The 25,865-nt window shown below is 42.8% G+C and overlaps 1 protein-coding gene across 1 annotated transcript in view; it reads right to left on the bottom strand.

Annotated features, from left to right (window-relative positions):
* Positions 1-25,865, bottom strand: part of CDH13 (cadherin 13) — an 867,885-nt gene that overhangs the window by 67,570 nt on the left and 774,450 nt on the right. Inside the window, exon 11 of the mRNA XM_075326087.1 lies at positions 3,827-3,969. Coding sequence (XP_075182202.1) covers positions 3,827-3,969 — 143 coding nt within the window. The remainder of the gene's footprint in view (positions 1-3,826; positions 3,970-25,865) is intronic.

Genomic DNA, 25,865 nt, shown 5'->3' with positions numbered 1-25,865 from the left:
TTGATGGGTTTTTGGGCTCCAAAGGGCCCATATACTGTTCTTGCGCAGGGGCCCTGTTTTGTCTGTGTCCATTAGTGAACTAGATGACAGGAGGAATTCCACAGCACATCAAGCAACACGCAGTAATTCACCAGTAATAGCACACGGACCGGTTTAGCAAAAAGCTATAGTCGGCATGGGAAAACAAATCATCCATCTTAAAAAGGTGGGGAGTAACTGTGATAGGTCTCTCATAACATGTGATTCAAACGGTAAGCAGCAGGCTAGCAGAAATTAACTCCTGCTAGTCCAATCATTGATGAGCACACAGCTGGTTGATGTCCGAGCCTGCCTGTGCAACTCAGAAACCCCAGAGAAGGTATAATGAGGAGTGTCAGAGTCTGTGGTATGAACAGCATCTGATGCCGCCATGACACTTGGTAAGATTAGAGCAAAACACTGTGTGACTGTCACGTCTCTGCCAGAGTCCGCTCCTATGACTTCTCCATCGATCACCAGGCGGCGCCGTGTTTCCACTGTGGATAGTGCTGGTGATAGGAGAGGAGTTGGTGCCAGTGGCGTGTGTCTTCCAGCTGAAGTTATCACCATTCAGCTACAGCCACTCAGAAGACACCACACCTTTCTAATTCCCCTCCTGTCTGCTGCTTGCTGCCAGAGATAGTTCTGTATTCCTGGTTCCCATGCTGTTTTGTGATTTCTGTATTTGTGACCTCTGCCTGTTCTCTGACTACCCTCCTGTCTGCCGTTTTTGTACCTTGCTGCCCGATCCGGATTTGACCTCTGCCTGGTTTTCTGATTACGTCCTTGCCTCCCTGATCGTGTCCCTTTTCTGTATCTCCTGGTTTAACCCTGCCTGACGACTACTCTCATTGGACTGCAGCCTTCCATAGATATGGATCTTCGGGGATTTGTGTAATTCCAAATCCCTGTATAGGCGTTAAAGGGTTTCAGAGTTCTTGGGGTCCTGCTTTATGAGCGACTTTCCTCTAGCCTGTCCCTTACAGCCAGTCTGAGTCTGTGGTTCCAGGCAGGCGTTACAGTGACAGAGTATTTCCCAATAGAATTAGGTGGGTCCTACAGGTTTCTCAAATTGTGAGGTGCACACATGGGCGAGTGACGCAGGTCATGCGGAAAAGAGTGACGGAAGAACAGATTCAGACTGCTTTGATTTGGACTGAATCTATTCAGAAAAAAAATCAAATCTGCTGGCCAAAATCGAGATTGCCTCATCTGAAACACCTAAACATTTTGCTGGGACACTATCGAAACTGAACCACACGAGGAGCTGGAATGACAAAACCATGGCCAAAGTGGGCATGTGATACAGCCTCCCTGTGGTTTTTGGCGCTCCGCAGGGGTGAGGTTTAAATACAGAGAATAAGTCACCAATATTCCAAGTAAACATATTTTGAAAAGTGTTATTGACATTAATTTTTCACTAGATGTCGGTAACAACCCATCCAATCCACACAGGCAAAGAAATCAAATCATAGATGTCCATAAATTATGTGAAATAAAACAGGGAATAAGTATTCAACACATGAAGAAAGAGAGGTGCAAAAAGCCACAAGACCAGCTGACAACGATCCAAAACACACAGCCAAGAAAACGCTCAACTAGTTTCAGAGAAAGAAAATAAATCTGCTAGAATGGCCGAGCCGATCACCAGAGCTGAATCCAATAGAAAATGTATGGAAGAAACTAAAGTACAGTAAAGCACAGAGTTAATAGAAGGAGTCGGGGACCTGCAGGATGTCAAGAGTGTTTATGTGGAAGAATGGGCCAAAATCCCACCTGAGCAATGCAGGCGACTAGTGTAGAAGAATGGGTCAAAATCCCACCTGAGCAATGCAGGCGACTAGTGTAGAAGAATGGGCCAAAATCCCACCTCAGCAATGCAGGCAACTAGTGTGGAAGAATGGGCTGAAATCTCACCAGAACAATGCATGTGACTAGTGTGGAAGAATGGACCAAAATCCCACCTGAGCAATGCAGGCGACTAGTGTGGAGGAATGGGCTAAAATCCCACCTGAGCAATGCAGGCGACTAGTGTGGAGGAATGGGCTGAAATCCACCTGAGCAATGCAGGCGACTAGTGTGGAGGAATGGGCCAAAATCCCACCTGAGCAATGCAGGTGACTAGTGTGGAGGAATGGGCTGAAATCCACCTGAGCAATGCAGGTGACTAGTGTGGAAGAATGGGCCAATATCCCACCTGAGCAATGCAGGCGACTAGTGTGGAAGAATGGGCCAAAATCCCACCTGAGCAATGCATGTGACTAGTGTAGAAGAATGGGCCAAAATCCACCTGAGTAATGCAGGTAACTAGTGTAGAAGAATGGACCAAAATCCCACCTGAGCAATGCAGGTGACTAGTGTGGAAGAATGGTCCAAAGTCCCACCTGAACAATGCATGTGACTAGTGTGGAGGAATGGGCCAAAATCCCACCTGAGCAATGCAGGCGACTAGTGTGGAGGAATGGGCCAAAATAAACCTGAGCAATTCAGGCAACTAGTGTGGAATGGGCTGAAATCCCAACTAAGCAATGCATGTGACTAGTGTGGAAGAATGAACCAAAATCCCACCTGAGCAATGCAGGCGACTAGTGTGGAAGAATGAACCAAAATCCCACCTGAGCAATACAGGCGACTAGTGTGGAAGAATGAACCAAAATCCCACCTCAGCAATGCAGGCAACTAGTGTGGAAGAATGGGCCAAAATCCCACCTGAGCAATGAAGGTGACTAGTGTGGAAGAATGGGCCAAAATCCTACCTGAGCAATGCATGTGACTAGTGTGGAAGAATGAACCAAAATCCCACCTGAGCAATGCAGGCGACTAGTGTAGAAGAATGGACCAAAATCCACCTGAGCAATGCAGGCGACTAGTGTGGAAGAATGAACCAAAATCCCACCTGAGCAATGCAGGTGACTAGTGTGGAAGAATGGGCCAATATCCCACCTGAGCAATGCAGGGAACTAGTGTGGAAGAATGGCCAAAATCCTACCTGAGCAATGCAGGCGATTAGTGTGGAAGAATGGACCAAAATCCCACCTGAGCAATGCAGGTGACTAGTGTGGAAGAATGGGCCAATATCCCACCTGAGCAATGCAGGGAACTAGTGTGGAAGAATGGCCAAAATCCTACCTGAGCAATGCAGGCGACTAGTGTAGAAGAATGGCCAAAATCCACCTGAGCAATGCAGGTGACTAGTGTGGAAGAATGGGCCAAAATCCCACCTGAGTAATGCAGGTAACTAGTGTGGAAGAATGGGCCAAAATCCCACCTGAACAATGCATGTGACTAGTGTGGAAGAATGCCAGGACCTCGTTCTTCATGTAGCGTGCCGGGGTGCAGAAGAGACAAACCTCACCCACGACGACTACCCCACACAACACTAAACATGATGCACCTACCCAGCCAGGACCTCGCTCTTCATGAAGCGTGGTGGGGTGCTGAAGACACAAACCTCACCCACGACTACCGCCCAGAGCCACGCTACTCACAAACCCAACAAAGTTGTGTTCTCGTAGGGTAACACAGTCCCCATGGGTCCATATTACAGTCCAGGTTGATCTTTAGGTCACTTTTCTCCCATATAAGCAAGGTTTGCTATGGTGCATGATTAATACAGAAAATTCAAGGTACCGTTTGCACCTAAAATCAAATTACGGACGTAAAATCACACGCCCACATGCTCAATATGACCACGTGCATGATCCCTAAAAAGTAGACAGTTCATACTCATCAAAAGTCAATATTTAAGGATTCCCTTTTCCACCCAACATGCAAAAGGTCTCTACAAATATGGATGCTCAGTACTCACCATTGTCTATTGCTAGGATCAGGGACGTGTAAGTGCTGTTATGTACAAACGAGGATTCCCGGTCGAGTGGTGCCGTTGTGTTGACTGTGCCATTCACTGGGTTAATAGAGAGCCATCCTGCATCGTCCTTTAGCATGGAGAACCTGTAACAACAGACACATTTATACATTTATAAAGATGCAAAAAAGTACTGGGAATTCTGCTGCTTTTGTTTCGGGACATTTGACAATGGCAGGAGCAATGCATCAAAGGAAGGGAAGTTCCAGAACCTATAGTGCTGGTAGAATGCTAATGAATAGAAACCTCCCAATCAAAAAGGGTGGATGGCAAGTTACACAGTATGGGAATGGGGAGCGTTTATGTGCAAAATTGGCACCAAAAGCCATTTTCACTTCTTCTGGGGGTTCTTTTCTACACGTTTTGTATGAAAGGATAGGCTTTAATGATTGTGGAGAGGATCAGCTGTAAATATTTGGTGACAAGAGATATGGAAGGAGCATTAGTTGATTTATCCTCGTTCGTACGACTAATAGTTCTGTCCTCACTTCACACTTCCACATGGCACCGAGCCCCGCGTGTGGGTAGTAAAAAAGGAAAATGTAATCCTGCAAATGAGCTGGCTTCTATAAAACTAGACTGGATTATTATGTAGTAAAAACAAGACACTAGAGGTAATGATTATAATATAAAACCACAAACCATTCATCACGGGGCAGCGCAATATTACAAAGTAACCTTATGACTGAATGTATTATATGCAACGTTGGCAATCTGACTCCATAAATCTTCATGCACTGTACAAACCACAATTACTGGAGTGAGAAAAGGTTGGCGTCGAGATAAAACAACTTTTATAACGCACTTTCAAAAGAGTTGACTATTCATTATTGGGTCATCATCGACCAACAGTAAAAAAAAAGGTCAATCCATCCGTGTATCCAACCAACCAACTTAGATATCTCATGACTTGTGGAGATACACAATGATGGGCAGGTGACACATCCATAAAATCTTGGGTAAAATGGGACGCCGGTCATGGGTCAACCTCAATTTCCACCACTCTTGATCAACACTCAATTTCTACCCATTGATTTTCCTATAAAAGCTGATCCAACAAGAGTGATGGTCTATAACCAAAAATGTGGCCAAATGGATGGAATCTGGTCATCTAATGTTGAGCATTGGTCAACCTCAACTTCCACCAGTCTTGATCAACACTCACATTCGACCCATAGTTTTTCTCTAAAAGTCAATCCAACAAGGCTGATGTCTGTAGCCAAAAATGGGGCCAAATGGATGGAATCTGTGGCATCTTATCTTAGGTAAAATGGGACACTGGTCTTAGGTCAACCTCAACTTCCTCCAGTCTTGATCAACACTCAAGTTTGACGCACAGTTTTTTCTATGAAAGCCAATCCAACAAGACTATTGGTCTGTATTAAAAAATGTGGCCAAAAGGATGAAATCTGTGGCATCTTATGTTGGGTATAATGGGATACCGGTCTTGGGTCAACCTCAATTTCCAACAGACTTGATCAACACTTAAGTTCTACCCATATTTTTTTTTTTTATAAAAGCTGATCCAACAAGTCTGGTGGTCTGTATCTAAAAATGGGACCAAATGGATGGAATCTAGTGGCTTCTTATTTATGTTGGGTAAAATGGGACACCGGTCATGGGTCAACCTCAACTTCCACCAGTTTTGAACAACACTCAAGTTCTACCCATAGTTTTTTTCTATAACAGCCGATCTAACAAGACTGATGGTCCGTATCCAAAAATGGGGCCAAATTGATGGAATCTGGAGCACCTTATGTTAGGTAAAATGGGACACTGTTCTTGCGTTAACCTCAACTTCCACCAGTCTTGATCAACACTCAAGTTCTACCCATATTTATTTCTACAACAGTCAATCGAACAAGGCTGATCATATATAGCCAAAAATGGGGCCAAATGGATGGAATCTGTGACATCTTATCTTAGGTAAAATGGGACACTGGTCCACCTCAATTTCCAACAGTTTTTATTCAACACTCAAGTTCTCTCTATAGTTTTTTCTATAAGCGCCAATCCAACAAGACTGATGATCTGTTTCCAAAAGTGTACCCAAATGGATGGAATCTGTAGTATCTTATATTAGGTAAAATGAGACACTGGTCAAGGGTCAACCTCAACTTCCACCAGTCTTGATCAACACAAATTCTACCCATATTTTTTTTTCTATAAAAGCCAATCCAACAAGACTGATTATCTGTTTCCAAAAATGTGACCAAATGGATGGAATATGGGGCATCTTATGTTGGGTAAAATGAGACACTGGTCAAGTGTCAACCTCAACTTCCACCAGTCTTGATCAACACAAATTCTACCCATAGTTTTTTTTCTATAAAAGCCAATCCAACAAGACTGATGATCTGTTTCCAAAAATATGGCCAAATGGATGGAATATGGGGCATCTTATGTTGGGTAAATTGGGACACTGGTCTTGGGTTAACCTTAATTTCCACCAGTCTTGATCAACACTCAAGTTCTTCCTATAGTTTTTTTCTATAAAAGCCAATCCAAAAAGAGTGATTTTCTGTTTCCATAAATGTGGCCAAATGGATGGAATCTGGAGCATTGAATCTTAGGTAAAATGGGACACCTGTCCCAATTTCTCCCAGTCTTGATCAACACTAAAGTTCTACCCATGGTTTTTTCTATAACAGCCGATCTAACAAGACTCATGGTCTGTATCCAAAAAATATGGCCAAATGGATGAAATCTGGAGCATCTTATGTTAGGTAAAATGAGACACTGGTCAAGGGTCAAACTCAACTTCCACCAGTCTTGATCAACACTCAAGTTCGACCCAGATTTTTTTCTATAAAAGCAAATCCAACAAGACTGATGGTCTGTGTCCAAAAATGTGGCCAAATGAATGGAATCTGGAGCATCTTATCTTGGATAAAATGGGACACTTGTCAAGGGTCAACTTCAATTTCCACCAGTCTTGATCAAAACTCAAGTTCTACCCATAGATTTTTTTTTTGGCTTTTGCTAAAATAATTGAAAAGACTAATAATGATTTTTGTTTTTGGCAGACACCTTAGTTACGGACGTAAAGAAGCTCAGCACAACACAAGGAAAGACGAGGATAATCAGCTTTTGGAAAGTAGTTTTGGACGGGTTTATCTAAGATCGGGAAGCCGATGGGCAGCTTCAGCCTTAAGGTCAGATAGAAATCTCCAGACAGCTGGGCAGAAGACCAAACGAATCATGGATTTACATTTTAAAGAGTGGAAAATGGCCATCAGACTTGGCCAACATGTTAGAAGAAGGAGGGGGAACCAAAGACAGCAAAGTGAAACATATTGAACATATTCAGTTCACCGGCAATAGGAAGATACGAAGCCAAATGATTGTTGCATTTTGGGCATTTGCCAATTTAATTAGTGATTTTCCACAGCTTGTGGGAAACAGAGATATCGAGCCTTTGTTTTGCTTTCGCTTGTATTTCTTTTTTCCTTTGAGAAGACTCAGGTCATGATCAGATGAAGATGTAATGATGAGATACTGTACGAAAAGCCGAAATCAATAGAAAAAGTGCAGAATGGGTCAAAAATGGTGGAGATTAGAGTCTTAAAATTTCCAGGAACGCAAAGTGTTATCACTGTCCATCGTCTGCACCGAGTTCACACTATGAAGTCAAGTTTTGGGGGACAGGTAAGATAAGTAGATATTCACATAAAGGAGGAAGACTGAGTAAGAAAATATGGCGAGACCCCCAATGATATCATCATAGGATGGTGCTCGCAAAGTATTCAGGTGGGCACACCTCTCAGATAGTGGTGCTCGTGTCACCGGGTGGTATCCTCAAGTATCCTCAATTTAATAATGACGACCGGCACTCAAAAATATTTATTTCTTTTCTCTAAATTTTAGTCCATAATTACATTTTATTCACATTTTATTCCGAAGCCTCTTATGATTTCTTGTCTTTAGATTTTATTCCATATAAAGAAGTCACAAATGACGCGTTTCAGTTTCTCAAGATTTGTTTCTTGTCTTTAGATATTATTCCATAATTCCACATTTACGAGTGACAACGCGTTTCGGCCTACAGTCCCAAGCCTTTCTCAACTGTGTCAGATAGGCTTGGGGATGTAAGCCGAAATGCTGAAAACTTGTTGTTAGTGATGTCATCAGGACACATTGAAAAATTATTATTAGTGATGTCATCAGGGCACATGGAAAACATATTAGTGATGTCATCAGGACAAATTGAAAACTTATTATTAGTGATGTCATCAGGACACATTGAAAACATATTAGTGATGTCATCAGGACAAATTGAAAACTTGTTGTTAGTGATGTCATCAGGACAAACTTAAAACCTGTTATCAGTGATGTCATCAGGACACATTGAAAACATATTAGTGATGTCATCAGGACAAATTTGCTATTAGTGATGCCACCAAGACACATTGAAAACTTATTATTAGTGATGTCATCAGGACAAACTGAAAACTTATTATTAGTGATGTCATCAGGACAAATTAAAAACTTGTTAATGATGTCATCAGGGCAATCTGAAAACTTGTTATCAATGATGTCATCAGGACACACTGAAAACTTGTTAGTGATGTCATCAGGACAAGCTGAAAACTTGTTATTAGAGATGTCATCAAGACACACTGAAAACTTGTCATCAGTGATGTCATCAGGACAAGCTGAAAACTTGTTATTAGTGATGTCATCAGGTCAAACTGAAAACTTGTTATTAGTGATGTCATCAGGTCAAACTGAAAACTTGTTGTTAGTGATGTCATCAGCACAAGCTGAAAACTTGTTATTAGTGATGTCATCAGGACAAGCTGAAAACTTGTTATTAGTGATGTCATCAGGACACACTGAAAACGTGTCATCAGTGATGTCATCAGGACAAGCTGAAAACTTGTTATTAGTGATGTCATCAGGTCAAACTGAAAACTTGTTATTAGTGATGTCACCAGGACAAACTGAAAACTTGTTATTAGTGATGTCATCAGGACACACTGAAAACTTGTTATTAGTGATGTCATCAGGACAAACTGAAAACTTGTTATTAGTGATGTCATCAGGACAAACTGAAAACTTGTTATTAGTGATGTCATCAGGACAAACTGAAAACGTGTTATTAGTGATGTCATCAAGACACACTGAAAACTTGTCATCAGTGATGTCATCAGGAGTCAGGACACATTGAAAACTTGTCATCAGTGATGTCACAGGGACATGTAGTAAACTAGTTACCAGTGATGTCATCAGTAAACTACATTCTCAATGACAAACAGACCACAAGAATGGCTTTCCCGTGACACGCAGGCACATCATGTAAACATCGCCTGTCTGTGGTATTGCGATTTTGTTTTCCTCCGTTCTCTGTTTTGGCAGACGACATTTGACTTCTGATTCTCAGACTGACAATAATTACTCATTGTCGTTCTCTGTGGCTTAAACACAGAGATTACCATTTATTTTGTAGCAAGTTTTGTCTTCGCGGAATCCAAAAACAATGCTCAATTATTCACTCAAATCCTGTCCTTGAAAGAAAAGACACACGGCTAATGAAATCATAAGAACGGTAAACATCCCCCTGTCATGCTCCTCCGCCATCACCGACAAATGCAAAACCACAGGCGCGTTTGCCAAAATCCCTCAATGTCTTTGTTTGTCAGTGTGACACGTTGGTTTATTTCACGAGAGAATGGATTTCATTTACGATTTTACAACTCATTGTACTCACTCATCTGTATCAACCCTTTATTAGGACAGTACGTGGCGAATATTAGGTGATGGCGCTGGGTATATTCATTGGAATATAGAAAATAATTAGAAATTTTCATCTCCATTCTGTCTGCCGTTCTCTATGCAAAAGTTTTATTAAGTGAAAGGAATTTAGAGGCTTGGGTCAGCTCCATGGATGTGGGTTAACACGAAGGACCTGCCGGATGGAGGTCGATGCCATGGACCTGATGGATGGGGGTCAGCACCATGACCCAACAGATATGGGTCAATGCCATGGACCCGACTGAGGTTGGAGAAAGCGATGGACCAAAAGGATGTGGGTCAAAACGATGGACCTGCCGGATGGGGGTCAATGCCATGGACCTGATGGTTGGGGGTCAGCATCATGGACCCAACAGATGTGGGTCAATGCCATGGGCCCAACTGACGTTGGTGAAAGTGATGGACCAAACGGATGTGGGTCAATGCCATGGATATGACGGAAATGTGTCAATGTGATGGACATGGGTTAACGCCATGGACAAGACAGAAGCGAGTCAACACAATTGACAAGACAGACGTGAGTCAACGCTATCGACATGGCAGACAATGCAATGGACACTACAACCTGAGTCAACGTAATGGCCCCGACTGACCTGAGTCAATGCAATGGCCCCGACTGACATGGGTCAAAGCAATGAACCAGACATACATGGGTCAAAGCAATGGACACAATGGACATGGGTCAATGCTATGGACATGACAGAAGTGGGTCAATGTCATGGACATAATACTAAGGATAACAAAAGTGAGCACTAATATATATTATGAGTGCAAGCCAAAAAAATACATAGTACATAAGGATAAGGCTGCACATCAAAGTTAGATAATAGTATAATGCTATAAGCGTACCGAAAAACATTGAAGCATACAATGAAAAATGCCACTTGCTTACTTGAAAGTGTGAATAATGAAATGCATACCTGCCATGAATATTAGGAAAAAGGAGATATTTAGCAATCGCATTGATCAATGTAACTGAGCCCCAAAACCTCGTCAAGGTATATCTCTATATTGGGGTCCCTAGCTCTGTGACCCTAACTGTGTGTCATCTCATTGCAATTAAAAACTGCTATGGGTGGAGAGGGGTAATCAAGGACTTTCTTATATAGGAGATGGAAAAAACATGGCCGAAAGGGGCGGAGCTGTGTTCACATTCAGAAAAAAAACTTCATAATACTAAATAGGATAACTGAAGTGAGCACTAATATATATTCTGAGTGCAAGCCAAAAAAAAAAGTTTTTAATTGCAATGAGATGACACACAGGGTCATAGAGCTAGGGACCCCAATATAGAGATATACCTTGACGAGGTTTTGAGGCTCAGTTACATTGATCAATGCGATTGCTAAATATCTCCTTTTTCCTAATATTCATGGCAGGTATGCATTTCATTATTCACACTTTCAAGTTAGCAAGTGGCATTTTTCATTGTATGCTTCAATGCCATGGACATGACGGACGCGAGTCAACACAATTGACACAATGGATGTGAGTCAACGCTTAAGAGATGACATGGATCAATGCCATGGAAACTACGGACCTGAGTCAATGCAATGGACCCGACTGACATGGGTCAAAGCAATGAACCAGACAGACATGGGTCAACGCAATGGACATGGGTCAACGACATTGACAGGATGGACATGGGCCAATCCCATAGACACAACAAACATGGTCAACGCCATGGACACAAAAGACATCGGTCAATGAAATGGACCTGACTGATGTTGGTCAACGCGATGGACATGATGGACGTGGGTTAATGCTACAGACATGACATGCATGGACACAACAGACCTAGGTCAATGCCACGGACACAACAAACATGGGTCAATGCCATGGATTTGACGAACCTGAGTGAACGCTATGGACCCGACTGACATGGGTCAAAGCAATGGACTAGATGGATGTGGGTCAATGCCATGGACCTGACAGATGTGTGTCAACGCAAAGGACTTTGGTCAACCCCATTTGTCTCGATACCATCCATGGCCCCACAACCAGCGATTGACACAGCAGAGGACCCCAATGCAGTATCAATAAGCCCTTTTCTTGTCAAAAAGATATTTTTGCAAGAATATGATCTTCTTGGTTGAGCTATCCCATCATGGCTCTCTAAAAAGCTCCTTACTGTTGTGCCAAACGTTTTTGAGTTGATTGTGATCCACAATTAATACAGAGCTAATAAAAATTGTAATTCCAATTGCCCGTATGGCACAAAGAAAAGTTAATCATATGTTATATATTGTTTTTTTTTACCCTGTGACGAGTTGGTACTATTAAGTGAATGGAAATATATTAGTTCCCATACTCCGTTTTAGTTAACGTTATGGTTTAAGTATTTTCGCATTTTTTGATAACTTAGTGCCAACATCATTATTAGGACCTTCGGTTGGAGGGATCTCCAGTACATGACCACCAAGACAATATGACCAGCCATGATCTCACAACTGACAAGTGACGTGAGTAATATTGATTATCTCACTACCATGGCACCATCATAGGGTGGGCTACATAAGACAAAATAATGATCACATCAGTCCTTACAATTGAGGTACTGGAAGACCAAAAAAATGGGCAAGCAGGAGAATCAAAGTGACTCTTATAGGGCACAATTTGTGATGACCACACGAGGTCAGTCCATTCTTACTCGTTCCTCCAAGTATAAAGTGTATAATATTGCCAAAGGTGGTCCAGGGAAGGAACAGGATCATGGGTGTCTAAAGTCCTCATACAAATTAGTTTAACGAAGGTTGAGCTCACCTACTGGTTTGGCCGATAATCTATTGTGTATGGGGCCCCTGCCTGGAAGAGAGATGGCACCAGGATGGTCTACACGGGAAGAAGACAGTGTAAGTGGGTAATATTCTGGTGGAAACCTTGGGTTCTGACCGTCATGTGCATGTGACCACCTACCTAAACATTGTACCAGCCAAATGGCAGTGTCCCTAATGGCATTTGTCTCTTTCCGTGGAATAATGTCCCTTCCATAATGCAAAAATTGACCAGGAATGGAGGAACGTGACAAAAATGATGAACCGTCTACAGGATCATGGGTGTCTAAAGTCTTCATATAAATTAGATCAACGAACGTTTGGCTGATAATCCATTGTTAATGGGGGCCCCTGAGTAGGAGAAATATGGCACCAGGATGGTCGACGAGATCAAGACAGTATGATGGGTTGATGTTCTGATGGAAACTATGGGTCCTGACCTTCACGTGCATTTGGCCACCTACCTAAATGCTGTACCAGCCAAATGGCAGAAGCCCTAGCAGCATTTGTTTGTCACCATGGGATATTGTCCTTTTCATACTACAAAAACTGACCAGGAATAGAGGAACGTGACAAAAAGATTAAGGTCTTGACTTGTCTCCAAATTCCACAGATTTCAGTTCAATTTATTTTTGAGATGTACCAGAGAAACAAGTCCGATTCATGGAGCCTGTCCCGAGCAATTTATAGGATCTGCTGCTGATGTTTTGGTGGAAGATAACACTAGAGACATCATATCGAGATATCGGGGCAGAGCACAAATTGACTGTCACATGGAGTTTTGCTCAAACTTTGCAGACTGTCATGTTGGGTGATGTTCAGATTGCAGATTCTGTCGCTCCGAATGGTTTCTCTGGAGTCTGAGATCAACACAGGCAGACTCGGGCATCGACCTGCTGTGTACTAAATCACAGGTAGGCCAGCAAGAATTAATCTCTGCTGGTCTGTTTGCTCCTTTGGTCACATGTTGTGGGGAGAACTATCACATCTGCTTCCCTCCGATTTAGGCTGGTTGCAACCTTCCACCTATGCCAGCTACTACGTTCATCTGTGAGGTATGGTGTCCCAGACTTTCTGGTGAAAGTTGTGCTCATTGCATGGAACGGTTGTGGAGTTTATCCCTGTTGTTTTGTACTTCCTTCTTGCTCTTGTTTTCCTCCTGAATCTCTTATTGTCCTAATGTGTGCGTGCGTGTGTATGTATGTGTGTGTGTATGTATGTGTGTATGTATGTGTGTATGTCTATGTATGTATGTGTATGTATGTATGTATGTGTGTGTCTATGTATGTGTATGTATGTGTGTGTATGTGTGTGTATGTCTATGTATGTCTATGTATATGTGTATATATGTGTGTGTCTATGTATGTGTGTGTGTGTGTGTATGTCTATGTATGTATGTGTATGTATGTGTGTGTCTATGTATGTGTATGTATGTGTGTGTATGTGTGTGTGTGTGTGTGTATGTATATGTATGTATGTGCATGTATATGTATGTATGTGTGTGTCTATGTATGTGTGTGTATGTGTTTGTGTGTGTGTGTGTGTTCATCACACTCCTGTCCCGTCCCTCCCTGGGGGTTGGGAGAATCAGCTCAAGACTGGTCAGCAGCAGGGCCAGGAAGGAGACTCAGGCCTCTCCACCATCAGGAGTATCTCTGAGATTAGAAATAGCATAGAGCTATCTTATAGTCATCCTGACAGCGACCTACACTATAGGCTGATGAGTGAAAATCCAAATATACCTAAACTAAACATTTCTTGGCCCAATCGTAAGATTTGTTTTGTTCTTTATGTATAATTTATAGCATTTCTATGCAGCATAGACAGATTTACATTCAGTAAACACGGCTCGTTTTGTCATTACGGACTATAAAGAGCCATAAAACTCTAATTCCATATTTCCATTACATCCTATTGACTAAATAACAATAAAAAAATCATATTCATCTGCGTGACCCGAATTATAATTTTCTTGTAAAAATCTTATATCTCCGGCATAAAACGCCCTATAAAATAATAAATCCATGAATCTCAAGAAGTGGCTCTGTCAATTATTTCATGTTTTATGGGCTTTACAGATATTTTACGGCCATATAAACAGCCCTGTGATTGGTGTCGGGCCCATTTTTATCATAAATACTTTGTTCCGGAGTCTAATCTTCTCGGGTTTACTCCATGTTTGGATGTCGTTAGTAGCTAATTGTCCAATCGACTCCCTGAGTAGATTCTCCGTGTAATTTAATCTGCTTGTTGTTCTGTAGATATCATAGTGTGGAAGGATATGGACACCTTAGGGAGGCAAAGACTTTATTGCGGTTGGACTTTTTCCAAATTTTCTAAAAAGTATTGGATTTTGAGCTTAAAGGGGTCATCCATTGTGAGTGAAATACACCTCTATGTCTCTTGAACTCCAAATTAATTAGATTTGCTTTATGAGCGCTCAGGAACTCAATACAGCACACACGCTTTGTGATGTAGTGAAAGTTTCTGCTTTATTACATCATGTGACCAGTTTATATAGTACCTCAAACAAAGAAATAACTCCCTCGAACTATGCATTAATAAGAACAATAGGGGCGTGAACAGAAATGTGAAACTTCCCGCCCATCCTATGACATAATTAGCTGTAAGACAAGATGGACTTTATAGGAACAAAATGGATTCTGTTCTCTCACATCCACTATTGTAGACTTTTTTATGTAAGTGCATGTATGAGGGTAGGCCTGGGCTATAGGCCATTTGTCCAGATCTAATAAGATGATCTGTGTGTGTACATAATCAAAGTATAGATGTCGTTGCATAATTATCTTTGTGTTTATATGACAATCGCATGGAAGCTTCACAAAATGATTCTAAGATGTGTGTTCAGCAAGGTGTTAACGAAGATAATGAAGCCAAAATGAACAATGAACAATGAACAAAGAAGTATTCATAATATACTGAGAGAATTTATAATCTGTTGGTTCTCACCAGCTGGGATGTGGGATGTTGACTCCTTGTTCTTCCTCCAAGGTCAAATGTATTTTATAATCATGATTTTCAATACATGAGCGAGAAGCTAGCTTCTGCTCAAACAGTGTTGTCAGAATCATTTATATCTGCGCAGATTGATTTGAAAACCGTCTCTGTGACCCTGAGATGCCCCATTGGTGGCTTCCCCAAAATTCCCAACCTTGATACATGTACAGTAATTGGGGTTAAAAAAAATTTGGCGATTGGCCTTCATATTAAAATTGCGCCATTTGTCTTCTATAGCCTCTGCATTGCAATGTCTATTGCTGACTGCAAAAGGAGTTAACTGAGGATCTGTCAGTGAGCCGACTCTCCTTTGGCTATGCGACAGGAAGTTGGTAACTCCTTTATTGGTCATTTTTTATAGCTCCGCTCCACTGATTTATGACCACATCAAAGTTGAGCCTCCATTGCTGCTCCTAGTCTCAGATATTGGTTGAGGCGCTAATAATTAATCAGTGAGTTCGGTGGTTGTGAGAGGGGCATTCTGTCTATACCTGTAAAGAGACTGAGCTCACTGATTGGCATTAGCTGCGGTGTCGATGTCACGTCGACAGCCAATCAGTGAGTTCAGTGGTTCTGAAGGCCACATTCTGTCTATGCCTTTAGAGCCAATGAGCTCACGGATTGGCTGTCGACGTGACATCGACACCACAGCCAATGCCAATTAGTGAGCTCACTGGCTCTACCGGGCACATTCTGTCTATGCCGGTAAAGACAGTGACCTCATTGATTGGCATTGGCTGCAGTGTCGATGTCACGTCAACAACTAATCAGTGAGCTCAATGGTTCTGAAGGGGGAATTCTGTCTATATAAGTAGAGCCACTGAGCTCACTGATTGGCCGCCGTACTGTTGACGTAACATCAGTGTTTCAGCCAATAACAATCAGTGATCTCAGTGGTTCTGAAGGGGGCATTCTTGTCTATACCGGTAGAGCAACGGAGCTCACTGATTGGCAGACGATATGATGTCCACTCTGCAGCCAATGCCAGTCAGTAAGCTCAGTGGTTCTGAAGAAGGTACTCTGTCTATACCGATAGAGCCATGGATCTCACTGATAGGCATTGGCTGAATGCTGATGTCATGTCAACAACACGGCAGCCAATCAGTGAGCTTAGTGGCTCTACAGGTATAGACAGAATGCCCCCTTCAGAACCACTGAGGTCACTGATTGGCTATTGATGTGATGTCCGCGCCACAGCCAATGCTAGACACCAGGAGCGGTGAGAGAGACTCAAAGGTCAACCCAAAGGAAGATGAATACAGCACATTTTGTTATTTTTTTGCATCCAGGGCTGAACGTCTATACGAAAAGGGAAGGAACCCCTTTACGTAAAAAATAAATAAATAAAAGAATGGCCCCAAACGGTGGACAACTCCTTTAAGTACAGGTGGTAGTTTGCAGATTGGCTAGGTAGACCTCCCCAGTAGGTAGACGTCCTAAGCAATGGTGGACTGAGGGTTACTGTGCTCACCAAGGATGATCCTGAGGACTTCCTGTCATGCGATGTTCAGCTCTGTATACACCTGTGGGCACAGTGTCTTCAGACTCTGTTCACACCACAAAGTCTGACAAGCAACCTGAGGCTTCTGGATTGTTCAGCCAGAGCCGGGCGTCGGCTGATTCAGGGCCATTGGTCTCCAGCTCTGCAGACTTGTGAACAGGATCTAAGTGCTCAGGTTCTAATTGAAGATGCAACAGTCTCCTTACTATTTAAGGCATGGCTTCTTTCCTGTATGTGCTGATTATAGCTTCAGCATAAGCTCCAGCGATCCCGGTCTTGGTGATGGTCATGTTTATGGTAATCTGTGCTGTACTTCTGAGTTGTGTGAACATTTTCCTGTTGTGCGTTACTTCTTCCCCTTTTTTGTTGTTCCCCTGTACACATATTGTCTCTCCTGAGTGTTTTGAGTGCAGTGTGTACTAGTTTCGATTCTCCCTTGTCCATGTCTTTTGTGGGGTTTAGTCTTTGTGTTTTCCAGCCGCCCCAAGGGTGTGGGAGAGGGGGAGTAAGATCAAGGCTCGAACAGGAGTTAGAGTAACGCTGGGGGTTCGGACATGGCTACCATAAAGGCTACTTCCAAGATAAGGGACAACGCAGGGTCTCGTGTGAGGGCCTGCCTAGGGGCCATTGTTGTCATGCTGTACAAAGGGCTGGTAAGACGTAGTGCAACGTATTCCCCACTAGGTGGCAGCAGAGTAGTGAAAGAGTCAAAGTAACAGAAGGGAGGCTGAAGTACAGCAGAGTAACTTCAGCAGGCCATTCACAGGCAAACCACCAGGGGGCAATAGAGTAGTCAAGCAGTCAGGGTCTAGCCAGGAAAGTCAGGTCAGTTCAGAGGGAGGATCAAGATCAGGTCAGAAAACAAAACCGAGGTCAGATGCCGGGAGACCAGATATGCAGAGAGAAACAGCACACAGGGAACAGAAGACAAGACCGAAGGGTGTGGAGACACAAACACGGGAAGAGGATAAACCAGGATGGGTAAACAAATGACAGGAGCAAAAAGTCTGGGACTGAGACAGACGGACGAACGGGGGAGGGTACAGGTCAGGGCACGGTAACTAGGAGTCAGATCAAACAGGAAATCTCACCAGAGCCAGTCACAGGCTGCAGAGCAAAACTATAACCAGCACAGGAATGCTGGTGCAGCGCACAGATATAGTGTCTCCTGAAACTGGAATGAGTCTGATAGGAGTTAACCCTTGACATGGCCAGGCCAGATCTTGGAAACTCTGGAGCAGGGAATACCGGTCCTAGATCATGACAACTGTCGTGTCATTACATACCCCGTGACACCTGCCCCATCTATCTAGTACATGTGCCCAACTACTAAACCTTAGTGGCAAAGGATTGGCTACAAACTCAAATCCAAGTGGAAGCTCCGTCTGCTGGGTTCATCGAAGCTTCCTTTTTCACGGATAGGGTTGTTCGACAATGGTCCTAAGACATCTTCATGGTACGTCATAGCGTGATGCAGGTTTGGTGCAGGTGGATAGATTTTGCACCATGTTTTACTACATCCTTGGATGGAAGCCATCAAACCATGGTGGAACGAGTACTGAGTCGGAGATCGGTAAATATGGTTATGCACCTTCCAGATACAGAACCTCTCCCCCATGAGGTCATAGATGATGCTGAACCTTTTTCCTGGAAGGAATATTACACTAAGGTCCATAGAGATCTAATATGTAAAGCTGAGTGTATGTACAGTGCCTACAAGTAGTCTTCAACCCACTGCAGATTTAGCAGGTTTGATAAGATGCAAATAAGTTAGAGCCTGCAAACTTCAAACAAGAGCAGGATTTATTAACAGATGCATAAATCTTACAAACCAACAAGTTATGTTGCTCAGTTAAATTTTAATACATTTTCAACATAAAAGTGTGGGTCAATTATTATTCAACCCCTAGGTTTAATATTTTGTGGAATAACCCTTGTTTGCAATTACAGCTAATAATCGTCTTTTATAAGACCTGATCAGGCCGGCACAGGTCTCTGGAGTTATCTTGGCCCACTCCTCCATGCAGATCTTCTCCAAGTTATCTAGGTTCTTTGGGTGTCTCATGTGGATTTTAATCTTGAGCTCCTTCCACAAGTTTTCAATTGGGTTAAGGTCAGGAGACTGACTAGGCCACTGCAACACCTTGATTTTTTCCCTCTTGAACCAGGCCTTGGTTTTCTTGGCTGTGTGCTTTGGGTCGTTGTCTTGTTGGAAGATGAAATGACGACCCATCTTAAGATCCTTGATGGAGGAGCGGAGGTTCTTGGCCAAAATCTCCAGGTAGGCCGTGCTATCCATCTTCCCATGGATGCGGACCAGATGGCCAGGTCCCTTGGCTAAGAAACAGCCCCACAGCATGATGCTGCCACCACCATGCTTGACTGTAGGGATGGTATTCTTGGGGTCGTATGCAGTGCCATCCAGTCTCCAAACGTCACGTGTGTGGTTGGCACTAAAGATCTCGATCTTGGTCTCATCAGACCAGAGAACCTTGAACCAGTCTGTCTCAGAGTCCTCCAAGTGATCATGAGCAAACTGTAGATGAGCCTTGACATGACGCTTTGAAAGTAAAGGTACCTTACGGGCTCGTCTGGAACGGAGAACATTGCGGTGGAGTACGTTACTTATGGTGGACTGAAACCAATGTCCCCACTGCCATGAGATCTTCCCGGAGCTCCTTCCTTGTTGTCCTTGGGTTAGCCTTGACTCTTCGGACAAGCCTGGCCTCGGCACAGGTGGAAACTTTCAAAGGGTGTCCAGGCCGTGGAAGGCTAACAGTAGTTCCATAAGTCTTCCACTTCCGGATGATGCTCCCAACAGTGGAGACAGGTAGGCCCAACTCCTTGGAAAGGGTTTTGTACCCTTTGCCAGCCTTGTGACCCTCCACGATCTTGTCTCTGATGGCCTTGGAATGCTCCTGTGTCTTTCCCATGTTGACCAAGTATGAGTGCTGTTCACAAGTTTGGGGAGGGTCTTAATTAGTCAGAAAAGGCTGGAAAAAGAGATAATTAATCCAAACATGTGAAGCTCATTGTTCTTTGTGTCTGAAATACTTCTTAATACTTTAGGGGAACCAAACAGAATTCTGGTGGATTGAGGGGTTGAATAATAAATGACCCTCTGAATAAACTTTTCACAATTTAAAAAAAAAAAAAAAAATAAATAAATAACATTCTTTTTTGCTGCATTTCACACTTCCAGGCTGATCTACAGTCCAAATGTCACAATGCCAAGTTATTCCGAATGTGTAAACCTGCTAAATCTGCAGGGGGTTGAATACTACTTGTAGGCACTGTATGTATGTATCTGTGTATATGTGTGTATGTGCGCTAAAGAAATCTGCACCGTCGCATTTACAATCACAAAATTTTGCACAGACACCCCATGTGACTCAGGGAACGTCATAGACTATGTTTTGACAGGAAAATGTAACCCTGTGCTTTTCAGTTACTCTCCAAAAAACCTGCCTCCATTAAAGTGAATGTAGCTGCGAGCTACAGGCTATTAATAGCAGCTGAGATTGGTTGCTATAGGAACAAAGGACAGTCATAGTATAAGAAGCTTATGTGTGAGGCAATATGATGTCAGTGGGGAGATGGATAGAGAGACAGAGAGAGACAGACTGAGAGACAGACATACATAGGCACAGACAGGCAGGGAAAGAGACAGAGACAAACAGAGACAGATAGGAAAAAAAAGACAGACAGAAAGAGACAGAAATAAGGAATAACGTTTGGAACACCATTCTAAGTCTGAACTGGGTGCAAAAACCTAAAAAAACATCACTATGGGGAGATAAGGTATGCACACCAGTGACTATGTATTGGATTTTTCAAGTCAGTATTCACACAGCAGTTTCTGCTATTCCATGTATTCCCCTTCCATAGTCACTGGTGTGCATACCTTATCTCCCCATAGTGATGTTTTTTAGGTTTTTTGCACCCAGTTCAGACATAGAATGGAGTTCCAAACGTTATTCCTTAATGTTAGTAGTTTTTCGTTTGTGAACCCTCCCCATACACACCTATTGCCAATCCACATCGTATATATAGCCTGGGTCTCAGCTTCCCATACACGGTGAGTTTTTTAACTGCATGAGAGGACACACACAAGCTAGGGACCCCAACGTAGAGAAATACTTTGGCGTAGTGTTGGGGCTCTATTGCATTGATCAATTCAGTAGCTAAATTTCTCTTGATTCATATGTTCATGGCAGTAATGCAGGTTCCATTTTTCACATTTCATTCTTACAAATAGCTATTGAATTTTTCAGGTCAGTATTCACACAGCAGTTTCTGCTATTTCATGTATTCCCCTTCCATAGTCACTGGTGTGCATACCTTATCTCCCCATAGAAAAAGACAGAAAGACACACGGGGAAAGAGACAAAGAAAGACAGACAGACAGAGGTAGACAGGGAAAGAGAGAAACAGACAAAGATAGTCAGGAAAAAAAGGCATACAGGCAGAGACAGACAGACAGAGAAAGAGACAGAGGCAGACAGGGAAAGAGACAAACAGACAGAGACAGACAGGGGAAAAATGCAGACAGATGGAAAGAGACAGACAGGGAAAGAGACAGACACTGAAAGAGACAGGCAGAGAGATACAGACAGAGACAGACAGGGAAAGAGAGAGACAGGGAAAGAGACAGACCTAGAATGAGACAGATGGGGAAAGAGACAGACAGAGAATGAGAGACGGGGAAAGAGACAGACCTGGAATGAGACAGGCAGGGAAAGAGACTGACAGGCACACACAGAGATAGAGAGAGTCAGAGAGACATAGGGGTACTTTGCACACTATGACATCGCAAGCCGATGGTAGCGATACCGAGCGCGATAGTCCCCGCCCCGTCGCAGCTGCGATATCTTGTGATAGCTGCTGTAGCGAACATTATCGCTACGGCAGCTTCACACGCACTTACCTGCCCTGCGACGTCGCTCTGGCCGGCGAACCGTCTCCTTCCTAAGGGGACGGGTCGTGTGGCGTCACAGCGATGTCACACGGCAGGCGGCCAATAGAAGCGGAGGGGCGGAGATGAGTGGGACGTAAACATCCCGCCCACCTCCTTCCTTCCTCATTGCAGCTGGGACGCAGGTAGGAGATGTTCCTCGCTCCTGCGGCTTCATACACAGCGATGTGTGCTGCCGCAGGAACGAGGAACAACATCGTAACATCGGTCCTTCCGAAATTATGGAAATGACCGACGCTACACCGCTGATACGATTTTGACGCTTTTGCGCTTGTTAATCGTAGTAAAAAGGATTCACATACTCTGATGTCGACAGCGACGCCGGATGTTAGTCACTTTCGATTTTACCCCACCGATATCGCAGCTGCGATGTCGTAGTGTGCAAAGTACCTTATAGAGAGACAGACAGAGAGATAGACAGAGAGATAGACAGAGAGATAGACACAGACAGAAAGACATGGATAGAGACAGAGGCACACCTGGATAGAGACAGAGACAGACAGAGACCGACAGACAGAGACAAACTCACAGAGACAGACACACAGAGACAGATACACAGAGAGACACACAGAGAGACACACAGAGACACACAGAGAGACACCGAGACAGACAAAGAGACAAACAGACAAAGACAGACAGAGACAAACAGAGACAGAGACTGGGAGAGAGAGAGAAAGAGAGTTACTATCCCAAGCAAGGCCAGGCACTACATAAACTAAATGTTCACTACTAAATTATTTCCTCGCTGCCCAGGTGTCACGAACGACCAAAAAACCCAACATTTTTTTGGTTTTAATTGATAGCACGAGAAAGGTTTTCTCATTTCCTACCGGTAGATCTGTGCACAATGCTCACAGATAACATTCGGCTGAATGGATTGATTAAAGGTATTTGTTCCAAGCAAAAAAAAAAAAGACAAAGAAACCATAAAAAAAACAAAATCCAGCCATTTTTTACTTAATGCAACTGAAAAGATTGAGAGTTTTCTTACAAAATAAAGTAGAAATGCGTCGGCTCGGGGACGAGAGACAATTCATGATAAAATAACTGGTTCTCCTTATCGGCCAGGACCAAAGGCAGATCACTGCTGATAGCGGCTATTATTTGCAGCCCGGCTGAAATGGAAACACTAGATTGGAAATCATTTTCAATTGTAAAATAGAAGTCGGAGTTTATTGTTTCGGAGTTTATAGTCTACGGTGGTTTTTTTTATATCAGGTAAAAATGTCAGTTTGTTATGAGGAAAGCAATGGATTTACATTCATCATTCTCCTAAAAATTCTCCCAAGGTATTACTTATCTGCTCCTTCCTTCCCCCATCAAGAATGCCTTCTTCAGGATGAGGAACAATGGTGGTCAAGGAGTGATGGTGCATCATTATTTTATCAAGAACGAAACGCGTTTTGGGCATCCCTGATCTGCATACACTTTGGACTATTTTGGTACTTTATATACTTGTTGCAATTGCAACATATGGATTTAATTTACAAAATATTTATATGCACTTGCACTTTACGACTACTACTTTTATGCACTACAGGCATTTGGTTAATGCATCATTTTTTCAAGAGCGAAACACGTTTTGGGCATCCCTGATCTGCATGCACTTTGGACTCTTTTGGTACTTTATATACTTGTTGCAATTGCAACATATGGATTTAATTTATTAAATATTTATATGCACTTGCACTTTGTGACTATTAGTTTTATGAACTACAGGCATTTGGTTACTGCACCATTTTTTGAAGGGTAAAACGCGTTTTTAGCATCCCTGGTTAGCATGCACTTTAGTACTATTTTGGTACTTTATAAGCTTGTTAATACTAGCTGTACTACCCAGATTCGCCCGGGTTAATAACTGTTGTTAACAAAATAGACGGTATTAACAAAAATGTATTCTGCACACAAAAAACACAAAACAAATAGATATAAATGTAATTATTAAAAGGCAAAAACTAAGCTAATAGAAGCATTTCACAACATATATTTCAACACCACAGATATTCCACACAGATTTAACTAAATTGGCCAAGTAATCTGCTCCGTCTGTCTCTTACCCCGTCTGCCTGTCTCTGTCTGTCTCTTTTTTTGTCTGTCTCTATCTCTCTGTTTCTTTCCCCATCTGTCTCTTTCTAGGTCTGTCTCTTTCTAGGTCTGTCTCCCCGTCTCTTTGTCTGTGTATTTTCCTGTCTGTCTCTTTCCCTGTCTGCCTGTCTCTGTCTGTTTCTTTCCTTGTCTGTCTCTATTTCTCTGTCTCTTTCCCCATCTGTCTCTATCAAGGTCTGTGTCTTTCGCCATCTATCTTTGTCTGTCTCTCTGGTCGTCTCCTCCTTCCGGGTCTGCCTGTCTCTGTCCCTGTCTGCATGTCTGTCTGTCTCTTTCCCCATCTGTCTCTTTCCCCATCAGTCTCTTTCCAGGTCAGTCTCTTTCCAGGTCAGTCTTTGTCTGTCTCTTTCCCCGTCTGTCTCTGTCTGTCTCTTTCACCGTCTGTCTCTGTCTGTCTCTTTTACCGTTTGTCTCTGTCTGTCTCTTTCCCTGTCTGTCTCTATCTCTCTGTCTCTTTCCCTGAATGTCTCTCTCTCTGTCTGTCTGTCTCTGTCTGTCTGTCTGTCTCTCTCTATCCGTCTCACCACCGACATCTTATTACCTCACATATAAGCTTCTTATACTATGAATGTCTTTTGTTCCTATAGCAACCAATCACAGCTCCTACTAATAACCTGTAGTTCCAGGCTCCATTTATTTTAATGGAGCCATGTTTTTTGGAGAGTAACTGTAAAGCGCAGGGTTACATTTTCCTGTCAAAACATAGTCTACGATGTTCCCTGGATCACATGAGGCGTCTGTGCTAAATTTTGTGATTGAAAATGCGACGGTGCGGATACACTTTTCGTTTCACTTTTTCCCCATTATGTAGATAGGTGCAAAATTGATTGGCAAATTGGAACGCGCGGGGTTAAAATTTTGCCTCACAACATAGCCTATGACGCTCTCGGGGTCCAGACATGTGAGTGTGCAAAATTTTGCGACGGTGCGGATGCCGATCCCGGACATACATACACACACATTCAGCTTTATATATTAGATGTGCACTTGCACTTTACGACTACTACTTTTATGAACTACAGGCATTTGGTTACCGCACCTTTTTTTCAAGGGCAAAACGTGTTTTGGGCTTCCCTGGCCTACACATGCACTTTAGTACTATTTTGGTGCTTTATATACTTGTTGTTCTTGCAACATATAGATTGAATTTATTACTTATTTATATGCACTTGCACTTTACTACTTTTACGAATTACAGGCATTTAAGTACATAGATTGAGTCTAATGGTTATTGCTGATTGTTACGATTTGACTATAGATTGCAACCGTCTAGTTGGTCCGATGACCAGTATCTTATAAGATTATTTATATTTTAATGAATGTTTAAATAATAAAGAGAACTTTAGTTAATTATGTCTGGAATTCATCACTCTTTGCAAATTGGATTTTCTTTAAAATTACCCCCAAAAAATTACTTCTAGTACTAGCTGTTAGATGACTACCTTCTGTCTAAAGATTTGTCCACTGATTGTTGCCAATTGTAATCAGTTCCAACAGGAGAGACAGATTTTAAAAAAAGCAAGCCTGGGTCTTCATCCCTCTACAGAAAGCGGGTCGTTGTCCCTCTACAGGAAGAGGATTGTCAGACTACAGGAAGTGGGAGTGGGTTTTGGTCCATCTACAGGAAGCAGATTGTTGTCCCTGTGCAGGAAGTGGGTTATTGTCCCTCTACAAGAAGCAGGAGTGGGTTATTGTCCCTTTACGGAATGTCTCAGAGTTTATCTTCATCTCTCTATGGAAATTGAGTCATTATCCCTTTGCAGGAAGTGGGTATTTGTCCCACTACAAGAAATGGAAGTGGGTGTTTGTCCTTCTACAGGAAGCAGGAGCTGGTTTTAGCCCTCATACAGATAG

The sequence above is a fragment of the Anomaloglossus baeobatrachus genome, chromosome 10, assembly GCF_048569485.1.
Source record: "Anomaloglossus baeobatrachus isolate aAnoBae1 chromosome 10, aAnoBae1.hap1, whole genome shotgun sequence".
NCBI classification, from domain to species: Eukaryota; Metazoa; Chordata; class Amphibia; order Anura; family Aromobatidae; genus Anomaloglossus; species Anomaloglossus baeobatrachus.
The sequence above is the reverse complement of the archived record's forward strand: the minus strand, read 5'-3'. Positions and strand labels throughout refer to the sequence as shown.